The sequence below is a fragment of the Microtus pennsylvanicus genome, chromosome 6, assembly GCF_037038515.1.
Source record: "Microtus pennsylvanicus isolate mMicPen1 chromosome 6, mMicPen1.hap1, whole genome shotgun sequence".
Lineage (NCBI taxonomy): Eukaryota > Metazoa > Chordata > Mammalia > Rodentia > Cricetidae > Microtus > Microtus pennsylvanicus.
In genome coordinates this window covers 121,348,671-121,367,816 of record NC_134584.1, presented here as the reverse complement: position 1 = coordinate 121,367,816, position 19,146 = coordinate 121,348,671, and the positions used below count along the sequence as shown (strand labels likewise).

General features: G+C 56.9%; 1 protein-coding gene across 4 annotated transcripts in view; it reads right to left on the bottom strand.

Annotated features, from left to right (window-relative positions):
- The window catches only part of Zfpm1 (zinc finger protein, FOG family member 1), a 60,307-nt gene extending 50,387 nt beyond the window's left edge, over positions 1-9,920 (bottom strand). For 2 of the 4 annotated variants that reach the window (XM_075977503.1, XM_075977506.1), the window contains exon 1: positions 8,568-8,944. In XM_075977503.1, coding sequence (XP_075833618.1) covers positions 8,568-8,694 — 127 coding nt within the window. In that variant the 5' untranslated portion in view covers positions 8,695-8,944. Of the gene's footprint in view, positions 1-8,567; positions 8,945-9,308; positions 9,444-9,760 lie in introns of those variants that run through there. The other 2 variants (XM_075977505.1, XM_075977504.1) reach the window with 2 other exon arrangements.
- Between the last annotated feature and the right edge of the window lie 9,226 nt (positions 9,921-19,146).

The following is a 19,146-nucleotide window of genomic DNA, read 5'->3' as shown; positions in this document are numbered from 1 at the left end:
TATCACGGGAGCTGAAACCTGCACTGGAGGAGGCTGGGACCAGAGACAGTGCAGGGAGGACCAGGTTGCGGCTGCTCCAGGAGAGGGCTGGCCGGCCAACTGGGTGAAGGCCTGGTTTCCATGGACGGTCCAGGAGGCCTAGCGAGTGTTGGGATGCCTCTGTCCCTGGGCAACTGTACCTGATAGAGCTGGGTGTGGGGCTCATTAGGGGAGACCAAGACAGGAGGTGCCCTGGTGGCCCAGGAACTGGGAGGAGGCAGCATGGGAGCGAAGCCCAATGAGGCTGTGCAGCTCTGATCTTTGCTAAAACCTTGGCCCAAAGTTACACAGTGGAGAAGAATGTTGGGACCAGAGCTGGCTATGGTTGGGACCCACTAGAGAGTCTCAGACTCTAGGCTTGAAAATGGGTGTGGCTGCCCCACCTCCACCCAAGAATCAGTGGTCATAGCTCTCTCCCAACCCAAACATCCAGAAGGTGGCTCCCCTAAGGATCTGATCCTCCAACTTTCTAAGCCTTGTTTTCCCCATTTGGGCTTTGAACCCAGGTTTGTTCAGGCTGGTGGGACCAGGCTGGGCTGAAATACACTCAGACTGCGCTCACAGTGATACCTGGCAGCTGAGCTGAGTGTGGGGAGACCAGTGGGTCATCCTCACCAGAGGCGCCCAGGGCTTTGAACCTGTTTCCCACCTACCACAAATCTCTGTGCAGAAACCGGAGGGGTCCTAGAGGGGCAGCTGTGGGCCCTGACTCTCACTGGGGGCCGGTTCCCTAAACAGAAAAGGGAGCTCTGCAGGAAGGAGCCGAGACCCCTAGCCCTGGCCTTCTTTCCTCCTGGGGTGAGAGGACAGGTAACTAAGGGAAGTATAAGCCTAAGGACAGATGGAAAGTATAAGGGAAAGCTATAGGGCTTGAAGTCAGATGTCAGGAGGAACTGGCAACAAGATGTCTCAGGGGAGACAGAATTACAGATATACTTGGGGACGAGCCATCAGCAGCAGGGGGAGGGAACAATGGCCCCCTTTCCCCTTCACTGGCTCTTCCTGGCCATGTCTCCTCTGTCAGCTCTTTGTAATCGTTCTCCCCCTCCCCCCACCCCGGGTAGGCATCATAGTGCTATGTGCAGTAGGGAAACTGAGGCTCACAGGGTTAGGACTCACATGAGAGCCCCAAAGACCCTGCAGTGCATCGACCTGTACGGTAGGAGCAGACAGGGCTGTGCAGACCATCCCAGGCAGGCTCTTTCCACAGTGAGAACATCATGCCTGGCTGTGAGACCTAGAGGCAGCTTCTCTGGTCCTCCATTTCTTACGGACCAAAAGAGCACTCCAACCTCTATTTTTTCTGGGTGAGAGGGAGAACCCCAACCTCAGGAAGGGATGCAGAGAGATGTGGAGGAAGTGCTGAGCACATGGGAACACTCAGTGTGATGGGTGACACCGGCTGCGTCTACTGCAGCCCTGTTCATTCGAGGCATGGAAACCAGCCTACGCCTAGAGAGGCTGCAGAGCGCTGCAAACACCACTCAAGTCACAAACGGAGAAGCCGAGGCTTAGCGCTCACGGCCAACCAGAGCAGGTGAAGGATGGGGGCACTTGAGCTGTGTGGGAGGTACTGCTGATGTGCCTATCCAATTCTGCGTAAGCCCAGAGGGCTGCTGAGGAGGGAGGAGGGAAAAGTCAGCCTGTAGAGGCCCCAGAGACATGCAGGATGGTGGGGTTGACCCTGTGGGTTACAGATCTCCGCTCAGAGAATCTCCACCCTGGCCACAGATCCAGCTTCTGTGTTGGTTGGCCTTGAGCAAGGCCTTGATGTTCTCACCCATAACAGCGGTGGGAAGAGGCCACCAGAGTGGTGTGTAACACACAACACTCAGGCTTCTGGCATATGCCAACACCAAAGCCAGCAGGACCAGCAGCGTCCACCTGGTAACAAGTCACCTGGCACTTCCGTGTGCACCACCAAGCCCCCACTATGACCACAACAAGGAGGTGCTCTTATTAGGGTCCCACTCTGCAAGGAGAAACTGAGGCAGGAAGGGCCACTTACACATAGGTCTCCTGAGAAGTCAGGCTGAGCCCCTCTCCTTCTGTGGCTGTCTGGTGCTAGGCAAGGGCTTGCTTGTACACCAGAGTTCACAAGCGACGGGAGTCATACCACCAAGGGTCCCTCTGATTGGTCCACTCTGAACAGTTCCTCAAGTACCTACTGTGTACCACCCCTGCCTAAGTGGGGAACACCTGCTGTTTCCATTCCTCAGAACCCAGGCTGGCTGAGCACTGGGATGCCACCGAATGAGGCCCCTGGGAAGAAGCTGGGGCTGGGAGCTGAGTATCCCAAAGTCAGGGCCATACACTAAGGATGAATGCACACTGGAATGGGAAGGATGGGGAAGGGCAGTCCCTGTACCCTTAGAGACAGACCACCCAGGGTTGGTATGGGACAGCCCTAGCCAGTATTGCAGCCATTGCCAGACACCAGTATGGGCTGCTTCTGTTTGCCTAGGCTCTCAGCAGTCTCTGTGGTTCGCTGGGCCCTGGCCAGGGAGGGTCTGAGCTCCTAGGCCTGGGTATCTACATGCGAAGTTGGCCAGGGGTGTTTTCCTGTTAGGCCACGTGATCTCAGCAAGCCCCATCTCTGTGGGGCTCAGATGTGTCATTAGTGGGAGAGCCAGCCCATAGGTAAGAGCTTCCTGCAGGCCACACGTGTGTACATGGCCCCACATGGGGTAGAGGTGGCCCGCTGAGGGTCTGTGCTGCAGCTGAGACATAAAGGGCTCTGTTCAGGCAGCTTACGTGCCATGGACAGCTCCTCAACCTTCTCCAAGACTCCCCTCCTTCACCAGACTACCAGCTCCTCTGCAGATGGGCACTAACCTGGGAGGGCCGAGGGGTTCCACTCGGCTGCCCAGATCCAGACCACTACAGAACACAGGGGAGAGGAAGATCACAAAGGCTCTGGTATTGGGCTCTCTGACAAGGGATCACCAGCGCACACTAAGGCTGCACAGTCCGGGTGCTCCCTTGACAAATCAGTGCCAATATGAAGGAGGGAGAGGCTGGCCAGTGACAGGGGAGTTACCAGGATCCCACATCTGTTCCACATCTGTGGGTCAAAGGGCAGGGCCCTGTGTGTAATACACTGAGATGGCATGGAAAAGAGCTTGGTAGCAGGGATGTTCCATCTCAGAAAGGCGGGGAACCACAGACCTGACCTGATCACGAAGAGACGGGGAAAGAGGAAAGGGAAGGGGGGCGTAGGGGAGGGGCCGCAGCTGCTTTGGGAGACAGGCACTGTCACCCCCACATTGCGGATGGGAAAGCAAGGTTCCTCCTGACAGGCCTTTCACATAGTCCTATGGGCAATGGGGGGGGGAGCAGAACATCCTAGCAACTATCTGGCTTTGGTGGCCCAAAGAGTGGTACCCGAGGGAGTCAGGCTCCTCCTCAGAAGCCCAAGGAACTGAGTGGCAGCAAAGATGCCCCGGAACCTGAGAGGCTGTGCACTGGAACAGCTCTGTAAAGAAGGACAGATGCTAAAGATGCCTGATTGGGGCCCCCAGGTCTCCACTGGAGAATGAGCCCCCAGTGCGCTTCCTCGACCCCATTGAAGGGCCACACACACACACACTCATGTAACACTCACATAGGCAGTTGAGTTCTTAACTACGGGTTGGCTCCCTGACTAATAATATGGGGTGAGCATAGGGAGCCACACAGGGATGGGGCTTGCCAAGGTCACATGGTCTGGCAGATGGGAGTGGGTGGGGGCATGCATGACGTGATGCCTGAAGACCATTGATGCTACTGCCCCTTGCTGCGCCACACTTTCTTCAGCCAGAAGAGGTCTGCAAGGCAATGTGTGGCTGTGGTCTCAGTTTCCCCATCTGTGAAATGGGAACACGGACCGTAGGCACCTCCAGGCAGCCTAAGGGGCTGGTGGGCAGGAACCAGCAAAGGCCTGAGTATGGCTAGGCAGCTTCCATGCGGGCTGGGTCCATGGGTTTTGTGATACCAATCGGGAGGCAACAGCTGCCTCCGTGAGGCCTGTCGATGGCAGATAGGCCGGCCTACAGTATTATTCACGAGCCGTCAAGCCCCGGGACCGTCTGGTTGGCATAGAAACAGGAGATAAGGGGCACAATTAATGGCATCACATTCCTCCTCCTTTCTCCCCAACTGACCCACTTAAATCGGTGCCATACTGGGTTCCTGTGACCTCCGGGGAGGGGCCTGGGCCAGAGGGACTGGGTCCCGGGGCTCAGGCCAGAGTAGGGCTGGGTGAGGTTTCCCCAGGGGCTGCCCTTGAGTTGAAGCATCTCAGAGAGGAGCACCAGGATGGCAAGGGCAGCTGCAAAAGTCCACAGAGGCCTTCACTCCGCCCATAGGTCCACTGTACAGATGTGAAAATTAAGGCCTGTGACTGAGAACAGGCAAAAGCCAGAGGATGGTGAGACACCTTGATGGAGTTCTGGTCCCAACAGTAAAGGGCAGTGTCCACTTCACGCTTCTCACTCTGGCTTCACTACTTTCTGGGACACAAAGTTAACAAAGTGAATTTCTAGTACTCATTTCCCTGGAGGTACAACGATGTAAGCACGGGGCTTTCACAAGTTCATTAATGCTGCTGTCTTTGGCCCATGTTGTCCACTGCTGCGCTCTCAGGCTCCAGAAAGGTAGGAGAGCCACTGGCAGGTGGGATCAGAAGGCCGAACAAGAATGAGACCTCGTGTGGTCTCCTCTGCCAGAAAAGGGATCCCCACAAAGGGCCTCCCGCCTTGGACCATTCTGCATAGGCTCCACGTTTGAGCTCTCGGACTCTAGAGACCATCAAGTACCAGGCCAGTGCTAATGACCAGGGCTTGGGACAGCAGGGTCGAGGCTGGAGGGGGCAGCTCGTGTTCATTGGGCTCTGGATGACAGACATAGTCACAAAGGAAAGACATGGAGGAAAGAGAATCTCCAGGAGGGGTCATGGGCCACCAGTACCCTTGAGGGACCTGACAGCACGCACCACCTATACGCCCAAGGGGAGTGGAGAATGCTCCGTGTCCATAAAATACAGCTAAACCCACCCAGCTCCCGCTGGAGCTTCACCCTGCCTCTCCTGGGAACGGGGCTGCCCCGTGCTGTCAGTACCACTGGCCCTGTAGGTGGGTGTGAGGTGATAGAGGGAGTTGGCAGATGGCTTCTGAGCTTGGAGCAAATTAGTCATCCTGTGGCTACCAATAATTTGCTTAACTGAACTGTAAGAATGTGTGAAAACACCTCCTCGGAGATGGAGGGCGGCTGCACCAGGAAGGATGCCTCCTCTAAGCCTCTGTCCAGGGACCTAGGTCTTTTAGCATCTGGGATCACTAATTCCTGCCTGACCTGGGGACTCTCTGTAACCCTGAATGCTTATCTCAGCCCTATTTTTCAAAGAGGGAAACTGAGGCAAGCCTTCCTGACTTCATTCTCACTTACGGGCACTTTGCCTTTCGGCTCCTCACATCCCCAAACAGCCCAGTTTTCCAAAGCAGAAAACTGAGGCCAGGTTACTATCCATCAAAGTGCAACCATGGCTGGCCTATCCTTGGCAGTCTAGAGGCCAGGTATTGAGAAGTGGCCCCCAAACTTCTCACCTGCTTGTGCCTCCTCTCTCCTCTCCTTTCCTCATACCGTGGATAGAGCTGAGTCAGGGCTTGCATACAGCAGGTGCTCAATACTACAGAATTGCATACAGCAGGAACACAAAAGAGCACTCCTTCCACTGCACACAGCATGCAATGAGTTCTCCATAAACACTTGTCTGCTCAGGCAGATCTATACAGATCTCTCCGGATGTCTACCTGCTGGACTTCCCAAAAGCAGTCAGGTCTGTGGAAACTACCTCGAGTTTTTCTTCAATAAAACTCCACGCAAGTCACACCTAAGACTTGCCAGGAACCAAAAGCAACTCAGCATGATTCAGGGGAAACCACCCTTCACAGGTGACAAACCGCCCCTGGCCTCTGAGTGCAACCTAATTGGAATGAGGGGAGGAGTGTCCTCTCTCTCTCTCTCCCCCCTCCCCACGGGCAGCAAGAAGTCAGTTTTCTTTCATTTTGATGGACTGTACCACTGGCCGCAGGGGGAAGATCAACTTCTTGCCAATTAAGAGTGTTTGGGGAAAGTGTCCCAGATGGACGCCCCCCGTTTTTCCCTTTTTGCTGCCCAGGCCCCCTGCTGCCGCCGGACGCCCCCACACTGCTGTTGCCCCGAACTCGGCGGGGCCTGGTGGCCGTAGATAAGGCCTCTTATCACTCTTGGCAATCACCATTGGGCGGACTGGCCCGCGCTTAGGCCCCCACTTATCAGAGCTTACATCGACTGGGCAGGAGGAGAGCTGGCGGGCCGGGGCATCAGGGGTCCCGAGCTACACCCTGCCCCTCGCCCCCTCCAGGGGCCTGGTCTATCGTGACAGCCATCTGGCCGGCTAAGGCCGCGCTCCTGCATCGCCCTCCCCCCTCTCCCACGTTTGAAGTTAATAAATGGAAGCGCTATCGCGGCTGCCATCGGTAGCAAGTCTTATCAGAGCGGCACATCTATCTTTGCTCAGAACAAAAGGCGCACGGAGGCGCGGGCAGCTGCAACCCAGCTTTGGTGGGGGCGTGGAGGGCGGCGGCCCCTAGAGCTCAGCCTGCTTCCCCTCCGCACCCTGAGACCCGCCACAGGTGAGGCCAGCGCAGCCGGCGCGCAGCTGCGAGGGCCTCACGCACGGCCTTGGGCAGAGAGCGGGCGGGCAGGCGCCGCCGTTTGGTGACAATCAACGTTCGCATCTTAACGCGTTTAGATCTGCGAAGGGAGGAGGAGCCCAGGCCACGAGTTGCACAGAGGGCTCCGGGCCCGGGGCCCCGCCCCCCACCAGGCCTGCTCTCCTCCTCTGCTCCAGTCGTGGGGTACTGTGAGGGGGGTCGGAGGGGCTTTCCTGCACAGTCCAGGTCTTGGTTCCCAGAGTACGGGGTTTCGCTGACCCAAGTGGGTTGGGCTCTGCTGGGCTCCCCGCGGCCTTATCAGCGCTGGCGATCCGTTCCCAACCTGAGATCTCCCTGCCCTAGCTATCTGCATTTCTCATCAGACTGAAACACACACACGCTCACGCACACACACATACACGCAAGAACAGAACCCGGCAGAGGCGCACGGGGAGGAGGGGAAAAAGAAACCAGAGAACCAGCACAGATCGGGACCTGTGGGTGGCTTTAATACTTGAGTTGACATGATAGAAGGAGACTTTCAGAAAACAGGTCCGGCTCGAATTTGGGGAGTCGGGTTACCAGAACCCAGATTCCTTCGTCCCCCTCTCCCAGACCTCAGTGGTAGGGACACTCTCACAGGCTAGACTGCACATTGGGTCCTGGTGGCAGCAGCGTCATGTGGGCAGAGGAGGCAGCCAGGCGTCTGGAACTGGGAAGCCGGATGCCCCCCTCCCTTGTCACCTCGTGGGCAGCCCAGATGACTTGTTTCTCCCGCCAGGGGGAAGCTCCAGGGAGGAAGCCCCGCGCCCTGCCGGGAGAAGCGCGAAGTTATTATTGGTGTGGCGTGGGGAGGAGCTCTTCCTGTGTGCTTACTCGTTCCTAATGCAGCCAAGTGGCCCCGCAACCTGACCCAGAGAGCACAAGAAGCTCCTATTGTAGGGGCACGGGTGATGGAAGAGTACAGGGCCTGTCCTATTCGGGAAAGTGCCCACGGGAGGACCTGTGAGAAACTTGGACGCACGCAGTAACGACGCTCGAGTCCCTGAGGTCCCTGGCTGGTTCAGACTATCCACTCGGATGCGGGGGTGGAAGGAGAGGTGCACTTGGGCACACAGAATACTATTTGCCCACGTAGAGTTGTCAGGGGCAGTTGGTGGGTCAGACCTCCATATGTTCCCAAGCAGGCCGATGTCAGATGGAAAACTCCAGAGTTGGGGCGGATAAAGGGGGTTTGGTCAGTCAATGCCTAGCGCCTGGGCTGCAACAGCCTCCACTGCCTCACCCCCGCAGCCACGCCGTTCAGCAGCCAAAGCGCTGCGGTGGGCGCCGGCTCGCCCCGCAGCCCTAGGTACCCCTTACTCCCAGGTCTTTCTCCTTCTGCCTCTAGATACAAAGCCTGGGCGAGTCAAGCGCGCCAGATAAGATCACAATTTCAGCCCGTCCCGACAGAGCGATCTTATCAGGATGGGACTTGCAGAATGGAATATTTTAAACTTTATCTGAGCCCAGATCAGGGCCGCCCTATCGCCGCACCATCTCTGAGTTGCGGGGGAGGTGCAGGCCTCGAGGTGGCCGGGCTCTGCCGGAGCCGCGCCCCCAGCCACTCTCCTTCCGGCTCTGGGGACCCGCCACCCTCTCCGGGCCCGGACCCCCTGGGTGCCCATGCCGAGATGCGGGGGCCCTGCCCGCCGGCAGAGATTAGATTACCGCGCGCTTGGCACTCCGCGCGGGGGGCGCGGCGCGGGGTGAAGGTCGCGGGCGCAGCGGAGCTGGGCGGCCGCACAGGGACGGCGCAGGGAGGCTAGGCGCGAGCGGGGGTCCGGCGGGCAACGCGGGCAAAGTTTGACTCACGCTTGATCTGCCGGGGATTGCTCTGTTTCCTCCTGGACATGTCTCCGGCGCCTCGCGCCCTCGCGGTGGCTGCTTCTAGCCCCTGGCGGGCAGCGGCGGGCGGCAGGGGCGCGGCGGGGCGGCTCATGCCCCCGGCCCGTGGGCTCCACGGCTGCCTCGGCCCGCGCCCCCAGCCCGCCGCGCCGCGCGTGGGCCACCGGCGTCGCCGCGGAGGCCCGAGGCCACGGCCCTGCGCTCGGGCGCGCGGACTGCCCGGCGGGCGGCGGGCTGGTGGCGGCTTCTCTGCTCCGGCTCAGACGCCGCCGCCGCCGCCACTCGGCTTTTCTCAATGGAACCAGCAAGCAGCGAGCCGCAAGCGGCGATCCCGCGGCCGCCGCCAGGGCGCTCCCGGCAGGCTGGCCAGGCGGGCGGGGCCTTCGCGTAGCTGGCGGCCGCCCCGCCTCTCGCCCCTCCCCGGTCCATCCTCCGCCGTAGCGCCTTCCCGCCCCCGCTGGCCCCGCCCCCGGAACGGCCTTCCCGCTGGCCCCGCCCCAAACTCTTGCTCAATCCTTTTCTGCTCGCCCGGGCTTCCGTGTGCTCACCCAGCCTCTGCCTGGCAGTCTTTCCTCGCGCTGGCTCCACCACTCACCCCTCCTCCGCGCACTTACCCCGCCCCTAGGCCAATTCTGCACGCATCGACCCCACCCCCTCAGCCCGGCTCCTCCTCCTGACCCCGCCCCAGCCCATCCTCCTCACTTTTACCCTGTCTCTCAGCCACGTTATCACGCCGACCCTGCCCATCGGTCCTGCCACAGATCCCGTCCTCACAATGCTCTTGCCCCTCAGTTGTGAGGCTCACATTGACCCTGTTCCTCATTCTGATCTCTTCACATTGCCCCTGCCCCTCAGCTCGTCCTCCTCACGAGAACGCAAGCTCTGCGGTCCTCAAACTGACCCCGCCCCTTCGCTCGTCCTTCCCACGGGCTACGCCCCTGGATTCCCCACCACCCTGCACTGGTCCTGCCCCGAGTCCGTCCTTCCCGGTGCTGGCTCCGCCCACGGCTCATCCTTCCCAGCCCTAGCCCCTCCTCAGCAGACCCGCCCTCCTCCTCAGCCCCGCCCCTGCCCTGTCGTCCTTCGTACAAGCCTGGTCTCCTTCTCCCCGCCCCCCCCAGCTTTGCCCACGTCTGCCCAGTCCTCAGCCTCGTCCTCACCTCCTGCAGGCTGGCCCCAGGCCGCTCAGGCCCTGTCCCGAACTCCCAGCCTCGGTTCTTGGTAGACCTCTAGCCTCCTTCGCAAGTTCCAGTTTCCCGAGGCTATGTCCGCAGGCCTGGTTAGGACTTGGAGACCTGTTGTGTTCAGCCGCCCTGCAGAGCAGGCCCCTGGCTCGTCTGGCCCTGCCCCTCAAGCTCTGGAGCTCCGCCCCCATGGCCTAAGTTGTGCTGCCCCTTGCTGCTCGGCGTTCCAGGCAGCCAGCGGTGGGGTTCCGATGCCCCAGGCCAGGACACAGAATTTGTGTTGTTCAGACTTGGAGTGTGATGAAGGTTGTGCTATGGAAGGAGGCTTCAATATGAGACTCCAGGACGCCGCAACCCTGGGTTCTGCAGCTTCTGATGTTACCTTGTGGCCTCTAGTGGGTCCGTCTTATCTCTAATGGGCTGGGGAAACTCAGGCTTTACTCTGTTGAACTCAGACCTGTCTGGAAATCCGGAAGGAGCCAGAGGTCAGTTGTCCTTGCTTAACTACAGCCGAGGTCACGGTGGACATCTGCTAAGAAGGTGTTAGCCCCCACCCGTCTTCCCTGTTCATACAGCCCCAAGCAGGCAGATTTGCAGTGGCCCACACAGTCAAGAACGTTCCTCATGTTCTTTGAGGACATTGAGATGTGAGACATGCTCAAGATGTCACAGCTGGGGATAGGAGTCAGGTCCTCATCCAAATGGAACATCCAGATGGGTGTCATTGATGTCTACTGCCCCTCCTCATAGCACATGGGGAAACAAAGTCCCCACAGGGAAGCCACCTGGCCCCCACCTAGCTGGTAGACAGTCTTCAGTCGGTTACAACTGTCACCATTCATGTCCCCTTGGAAGTTTGCCAGATGCCAGGTATCAGGTGTTCTGGTGTGAGACCTGTTTCCTTCCAGTGTCTGTTACTGAGGCCCTTGCAGAAAGGAGGAGAAGGGTGGCTAGCCCCTCCCTACCATCACTCCCACGCAGTGAAGGCCCCTGTGCAGGACTGCCCAGTGGGACAGGATGCTGCACCCTTGGTCATACAGGAACACCAAGGCCAGGACCCAAGATCTGCACATGGTTGCCCAGCTTCCCACCCCTTCCCCAAAGGAGCTGGGAACCCCACATATGCTGGCTCTTCTCAGTCTAGGGGTCCCAAGACCTGTCAGCACTGGACAGGCATCCATCTGGTCCGTTTCCATAGGTACTGCCTCTTCTCAAGAGAGGGATGCTTTTTAGGAAGGGGCTTAGGAGTTGGGGGGTCCTAGGAGGTGGCTAGGAGCTGGCATGTAGGGCAGTGGCGAGAAGCTGGGTACTCGGGAAGTATCACGTAGGCTGGAGCTGCTGGACAAAACCTGTGTTGAGCTGGAATCTGAGAGTCGTGAGAGGAAACTGGTTTTCGATTAGTAATGTCTGCCTGGGATGCCAGAAAAGGAGATGGCATCTCTTTAGACCCTTCTTCGCCTGACCTGATTTACTTGTATGATGCTGTGTCCAGAGGCCAAGCTGGGAGAAAAGGACATGCTTAGGTCTGTCACTCAACCACACAGAGCCTGTCGACCAGGACAGGCTGCATCATTTGTGGGGCCCAAAGCAAGATGAAAATATGGGGCTCCTGTTTGAAAATGAAGACTCCCATCATGGCGATAGCAGAACGCTGAACCCTACATCCTCCCACCAGGGGCTGTGTGTCTCCAGGGTTCTGTGACAAGTGGTAAGTCCTGCTACTGCCTAGGCTTGCAGCTTCCCGAGTGCCTTCCTCCCTCCCCTCTACCTTCCACAGGCTCCCACTGTGGGCCCCGATTTCTGAGTGTCTACTGGGAGTGGCAAGTTCACAGCCAGAGCCAGCATGGAAACAGGATGGTTTCAGCCAAGGGCCTTGTTGTCAACTCCCTGTGTAGAGCAGGAAGACTCTGTTCAGAGCAGGGAAGTCCTGCTGTGGTTGCAGGGATTCCAGCTCTCCTGGAGACCCAAGGCTTAGTAGTAGGTCTCCAGGGGCTTTGCTGAGAAGTGCCAAGTGGGCTATCGGCACACAGGACAGGCTGGAGGTTTTGTTACTGTCAGCATTCTTTGAGCTCCCATCAGAGGTGGCTTGGGTTTTCTGGAACCTTGTGTAGGTCTCAAAGGGTTATGCTGTGGAGGAGACATCTTCCAGGCGGAAAGCAGCAGGGTGATTCTAGGACATTTAATGCTGCCGTTTTGGTGACGGCCCAAGGATATCACAGATGCAGAAACCGAGGCTCGGACAGGCCTAGATCCTTTCTAAGAGACAGAGAGCTGGGATGTGGTCTCAGGAAGCAACCCCAGAGTCCTCTGCTAAATTTTGGGCTGGATGCAGCCCAAACTGCAGATCCAACTGCCTTGGATCCTTTTCTGTTGTTTTGAAGGGTGGGACCTTGGGGAGGACTTTGGTTTCCTCCTGGTGGTGGAAGTGGGTTACAGTCACCAAGGGCTTCTCAGACCTCAGTCCCCATCCCCCAGCCCTGGGGGTCTAGGTTTATGTCTTGTCTGGCCGGGTCCTCTCCCCTAAGGCTGGCTCCTTGGACTGATGGGCATATTCTGTGCTGATTCACCCCGGTACTGGCTTTTGAGAGACTCAGAGCCCATTTTAGAAACCTATGCTAGACCTCGAAGGATTGAGGATGCTCAGAACAGAGGAGGAGAAGTGGCCCTGGCACAGAGGCTGGGAGGCGGGAGCGTGCGGCAGTGGCTCCTCGGTCTCCCCCAAACTCCACTAGCTACTGCGATCATCCAGTCTCTGTGGCTTCATGTCCTGGTGGCTCAGGTTCTCTAGGACTTGGCTTTGCCCCCATCTCCTCTGGCCCTCCGTTACCACCACCCTGACCACAGTCTCCAGCTCCAGCTGGTCCCCACATTCACTGGCATCCCTATGAGAGGCTGAAACAATGGGAGCCATTATGTTAACTACACAGACACTTGTCTTAGTTGGGTGTGGTGGTACATGTCTCTAATCTCATTACTAGGGAGGCTGAAGCAAGAGGATTGCCCTGAGTTCCAGTATTGCCTTGCCTTGAATGAGACCCTGTTTTTCCCCTTTAGAAATTAAGGGTCCTACATGTGGGTCCCAAAGTCCTGTGGCCCCAGGGCCATTGCATTAGCTGTTTGGGTGCTGTGTACACCCCTCCCTTCCATCGCCTGGCCCATCCTTCTCACCTTTCTGGAGGGAATCCCTTTTCCTCTCTGTTCCAGCTTGAAAGGCAGCTGCAGGTAGCCATCCCTCACTAGCAGTGACAAGGACGGGCGCCATGGTACCAGCCTCTAAACTGAGCACTGCCTTGTTCATGTATCAATCATAACAGCTTTCTGAAGGAGGAACTGATAGAATTACCATTTGCCAGCTAGATAAATGGAGGCTCAGAGAGGTAAAGTCATTTGCCTGGAGCCACACAGCAGGTAAGGGCAGAGCTGGATTCCCCTGAAAAAATGCCCACAATCTGCCTTAGAATGGATGCTGAATTCTGCTTTGGGGAAGAGGCCCAGACCTTTCCCTACCCCTTGCCTGGGTCAGGCTTCTCTTCCTCTACTGCCAGTCACTCTGGGCCCTGGAGACACCAGGCAGCCGTGCCAGGGGCCTATCCTGACATTCGTCAGCGCCAGCTGTGTGAAGGGTTTAATTAACTTCCTGTTTCAATGGAGGATAATGAGTTTTAAACACCACGTGACTCCCTAAGGAGGTCAAATGGCAGCCAGGATGTCAAAATAAATTAAGTTAGGAACCGGGAGGCCACTGAAGGAGGCAGGCCTAGTGGAGCTGGCTCCTGGATCCGGCTGGCTGTCTAGGCAGTGTGGAATGTTGGTCTGTTCTCCATGGCTCTGACGGGCTCTGGGGAGAGGTCCCGTTCATGACCACTACAGAGGTCAGAAGCCAGCAGAGGGAGAAGGAGCTGGTGTGGGCCACCAGCTTAAGCCCTCTCACCTCCTGCAGGGCCACGGACACGGCTGAGGTCTCTAACAAGCCACGCCCTCTGACAGCCAGGGACCACAGACTTACACCAGACACTGTCATTGGATATTGCGAGCATAAGCCAAGATCCACCCTTCACGTTACTCCTTGAGTGACTTTTTTTTCCTCGAGTGACTTGTATCCCCGCTCCAGGCAGGGGTGCAGGCAGACATCACCGACGTCTGAGCTGGAGGTCAGAGAACATGTCACCTGCAGGACCTGCTTCCTTCAGCATGCTTTCCACTCCTGTTTCGTCCCTCCTTCCTCCCCCAGCCTCACTTCTGTCCCCTTCCTTCTGTCCTTCCTTCTCTCCACGAAGATGATGGGCCAAGCTGAGGCAGTGGGATAAGCGATGAACCAGACATCCCTGCCACAGGGGTGCAGGGTAGAGAAAGAGGGAGACAGTAGACAGAAGTCATGGGTGGTTTGGACCACACGGGAAGGTTAGAGGCAGTGGGTGGCAGAGGAGAGCAGGGAAAGATGAACATGGCGACAGAAGTGGGCACACTGGAGGGTCAGAAGCTCTAGTTTTGCGAAAGCTCTGGAAGGCTAAATGCAATGGGTAGGTGTAGAATATGGAAGGATATGTGTCCTTCTGGGAAGTCAAGAAGGGGGACACTAGCTGGAGGTGCTATGGGGGTCTAGGATTCTGAGTCTCTTTCCCACCAATGCCTATGTTGGAGTTTTTTTCAGGTGGCAATGTTTGGGGGTGCTGGGGCCTTACAAATTGTGGTTCAGTAGAGGCCCTTTGGTTACTGGGATCTGCACACAAGGGGACTGGGAGTCCCTATCCCCTCTTGGTCTTTCTCTCTCCTAATCAACAAGTGGGTTTTGTTTCTCCTATGATCTCTGGCCACAGATGCCCTCCATCCATCACCCTCCAAAAACGGGCCGATGCAGGTGCTTGCCCTGACGCTATGAGCAAATTGGAGCCTTTCTTTTTTAAACTGTGTGGTTACCGTGGGTATTTTGTAGCAACGTAAAACTGACTCACGGGCTTTCCTCAGTACAGCCATGGCTAGGAGAGGCCCATGATAAAATGACCAGAATAAATCAGAAGGTAAGGGAGGGAGCTGGATACCTGGGGGAGGCCAGGTGGGGTTGAGCAGGCCACACCTACCAGTCCTCCGCGGTCAACCCCACTCTGGCCCAAGCCCTGCTCCAGCCAATGGGAAGTCAGCAAGGATGATGACTATGACTGTACAGGCTTTTTAAACCCTCTGGCAATGGACTGGCCTGAGGCAGAAGTCACTAGGAAGCCTGCTTTGGCTTTTGGTCACCTCAGCTGACTGCAGTTGCTGGAGGGAGGCCAGGGGAGGCAGAAGCAGGACCTGCTTGGTCAGTAGCCAGACCCAGCACCCATGTTGAATCCTCATTCAGCATTGACTACAGGAATAATAGTTATAAGGCAGCAGTCATGTATGGAGTGGGGTACTGAGCACCAGCTGTGGGGCCAGCTGCAGATGACGGCCATAAAGTGGCCTGTTTGGACATCCAGGGTCATCAGCTACACCCTAGGCATGGGGACCTGTGGGATACAAGGCGCCAAGGATCTCAGGTCATGGCCAGCTATGGCCAGGTTGGATGTCCATGTGCAGTGGCTCCTATAGCTACTTATGACAAGATACTGGGGGACAAACTGCTGCTTTCAAACAGAACTAGCAATACACAAGGACCCCGACATGCCAGGTGGAAGACAGGACCGTGGCCCGTTGCCAGGGGTCAGAAAGGACCACTCAGAGAGATGCCAGCACACTGGAGAGTGTGTCTGGGATGTGCTCATAATGTCCTTGGAGAGCAGCCCTTGGTGAAAATGTGAGCCAAGATTCTTGGGGTAACTGCAGGCATGGACAGAGGCCTTGTGTCCTCAGGGGCTCTTCCGACCCTCAGCTATGCTCAGGTAGAGGGGAGGGAGGTCTGCCTGGCGGTCACAGCTGTCCTAAGGGAGCACTGGACAGTCTATTAAGAGCAGGACCTCAAGAGCAAGCTAGACTCGCCCTCACCCTCGTGGGCGCTCAGGAGGGTTGGAACAAGGAGACCAGCATCACCTGGCTGGATCTCAGCTGCTCTCAGCCTGCAGCTGCTGTGTACCACTCACCCTGCCCCCATCGAGGAGCATGGGTGGCCTTTGTCTAATGTCCCGTTCCTCACCACAGGAGGGGCCCCATCCTGGCCTGCTGGGGACTGTGGGAGCTACTGTGATGTCACTCTGAGGCCTGCAGTAGGAGCACTGTGGAACACCCCAGCTGTTTTGTCTGCTTTCTCTCTCCACTGACTGCTTATCACGGGGGCGAGCCCAGAGCCTCACAAACCCCATTTCTCCCCATCTCACAGCTGCTCATAAGACTTTACAGAGCCCATTTAAGCCCAAGGCTTGGTCGTGAAACTCAGATGTTCCGCACCAGCCAGCCTTGCATCTGGAGCTAGGGCTGAGGAGAGAGCTGCTGGGTGCCAGGGTGGCAGGATGTGTGTTGAGCATGATATCCACTTAGGGCTGCAGGAAAGCAGCCAAATCCTGTCACTCTCATCACTGTGACAGTCACATGCTCTCTTCCTGGGGCCCCAGAGACAGCACTGGGTGTCTTGGAAAACAGAGACTGGGGGTCTATCTATCCATTCCCCACCAAATACTGGGCCTAGGTAGACTACGCCTGCCTCTTCTCCCCACCTCTATAGGGCTGGAGACCAGGGGCCTTGAGCTTCTCTCCTCAAGGCCACGCCAGCAGTTAGGGAGGCAGACGGTGTTATGTTCTATGTGAAAGTGGCCTGTGACCTTGGGTCCCCTTGCACACTGGGAGGGCAACAGATGGGTCTCATTGTGCCTGCCTGCCTATGATGCTCCACCCCTAGGGTGTCTGGGACTGTGGCTTGGGGCAGGCCCTGTGTCACTCACCTCAGTTGCTGGAAGTTGGAAGAACCTGTAGGCTGCAACTGGGTCTTCCAGGCCCAAATGGGCCACGGTGGGGTTCCTAGGATCCCTGGAATCTACAAGCCCCAACGCCTCATGGGAACATGACAAGGAACCCAGCCATGGGCACCTAGCATTATACTGTACCCTCCCACACCTGGGCAGCTTCTGTTTCCCTAGAGGTGACTTTCTGGATCCTGCCCTTCCTTCCTTCCTTCCTTCCTTCCTTCCTTCCTTCCTTCCTTCCTTCCTTCCTTCCTTCCTGCCTGCCTTATTGTTGTGTGTGACAGTGAATGAGTGTGTGGAGGGCAGAGAACACCAGAGCCAGCTCTCCTTCCACCTTTTTGTAGGTTCTGGGGACTGAACACAGGCCACTAGGCCTGCACCGTCAAAGCCTTTAACCCACAGAGCCATCTTGCGAGCCTAATCCTGTCCTTTCAATTCTTCCCACACCAGTCAGGCTTTCCTAGGTCCAGGAGCACAGACTCTGTGAGGTGCTACAGCAAGCCAAGCAGAGGCAGTGTCCAAAGCAGGCTGTGGGGGAGCAGAGGAAGGCCTGAGTATGTGAGATCCTGAGTAAATGTGTATAGTTGTCATGGCCACACCACAGCCATGTCAAGGACCCCAGAACCTGAGGGGAATGGCAAAGCCTTCTCTTCTGGTCCACATGTAACTGTTGACAATGTGTACAGAAAATGGCCACCATAGCTTTCTCCCCCTGAATGTTTACGGCCTGAAGACCACTTCCCTACAGAGACTGCTCTGAGGTGGAGACCCAGCGGACCAACAAGATCCAAAGACTGCTAAGACGATCTAAACCTACCTCCTCCATCCAGCTGTATGCCATAAACCCTTCCTCCTTGCTCAGCTGTCTGCAATAACCCTGCCTTCTGGCTGCTCGATTCTATATAATAAACACGCTGAGCTTTGGGGCTGCTGCGGCTTTTCCATCAGAGAACCTAGGCTCTCTGAGCCCAGTTCTCTCTGTCTTTTTGTACCTGCCTTTTCTTCGTTTCCTTACGTCCCCAGTCATCCATCCCTGGAGCCACGCTGACATGATAGCAGTCATTCCCATGAACCTCCAGCCTCAGTTCCCCAGAGACTATGGGCTCAAGCCATAGAAACACCAAGTGTGTCTGTCCACGCTGCCAATGGCTCTCTTGAACCTCGTGCTGTCTGGTGCCCAGCTGAAACCCAGAGTTTCTGCCTGTCACCTGTCCCCCCTCTGATCCTAGGCCTGGCCATCTCTCCTCCCCTCCTCCTTACGCAGGCTGAGATGGACCTGGGAACTTGTAATGGACGCTGTGGAAAAGCTATCGCCTATATTCTCCTCTCCTTGAGGCAGCTCCTGAGGGGAAATGGCAGCCAGGAGGGGCCTTGGAGCCTCAGGGGTGAAGTGGCCCTGCCTGAGGATACGGGAAAGGTTTGTGGGATAGTGGCCCTGATGATTCCCAGGGCTGGGAGTCCCTGCAGTCCCCCTTCTGGGTAATTCACTGTTTCTTGGCTCTCACTTCAACGTAAGCCTACCCCGTGCTTCTCTAGAGCCAAGTCCCTGCCTGTCAAATGCATCCCAAATCACACAGATCAGGTATTTGTCAGGCAGGCAATGGGCACCTGGATGTGTCCTGGAGGCTGAGCAGGTGTACTTTCAGAGAGTGCCTGTACACGTGTGAGCACTCACGTGTGGGCCATGTGTGCAGTGTGTGCCCATTGGTACCTGCCTGCCGGATGCATGTGCATTTAGAAATCCCTAGCTCTCTCCCTCACAGTGTTTTGAGACCCACTAGGTTCCCGAGGACTGTTTTTGTGCTCAGGTGACAAGTCAGGCTGGGTGGATGCTGCCACCTGGTGGTCAGGCTAGGGTTATACCCTCTGTGTGTCTATGGGTCACAGGATGCATGCACGGACCGGGGTTGGGACTTGCTCATGTCAAGCTCTGGTAGAGCCTGTATGTCTCCAAGAAACTGACCCTAAGTCAGCTCTTTAGGGTGTGTGTGAGGGTAGAGTTCCACCAGTCTGTGACATTTGACCAATAACTCAACTCTAGTCCTAGGTGATGGGGTTGCTGCTAACTGGGGTGCTTCTTGAACCCTGTTGATGAAGGATGAGGAGGACAGTGGACCCTGTTGGTCCACTGGGTCTCCACCTTGGAGTCCTTCAAATATTTTCTAAGACCCAAACCAGATAAACCACTCCTCTGAGCATCTCTGGCCCAAACACTACTAGCAAGGGCCCTGTATGGTCAAATCCCTTCCCCGCCCCTCCCTGGTCCCGTTTATGCCACCTTATCCACTTCTCTGCTCTCCCAAATCCATCTCAGAGGATTCCGATCCCCCTTCAGTCCCTCTCTGGCCTGCCCAAGCTTCGGCTTGGTTCATAGCACACAGTGGCCCTAGGAAGTTGCCATCAAAACAAGTGCTTCCTGAGCCACATACGGGCTCCAGTGAGAAGCAGGAGCAAGAAAAGATGCCACAGAGCCAAGTGGTTTCTGCGAAA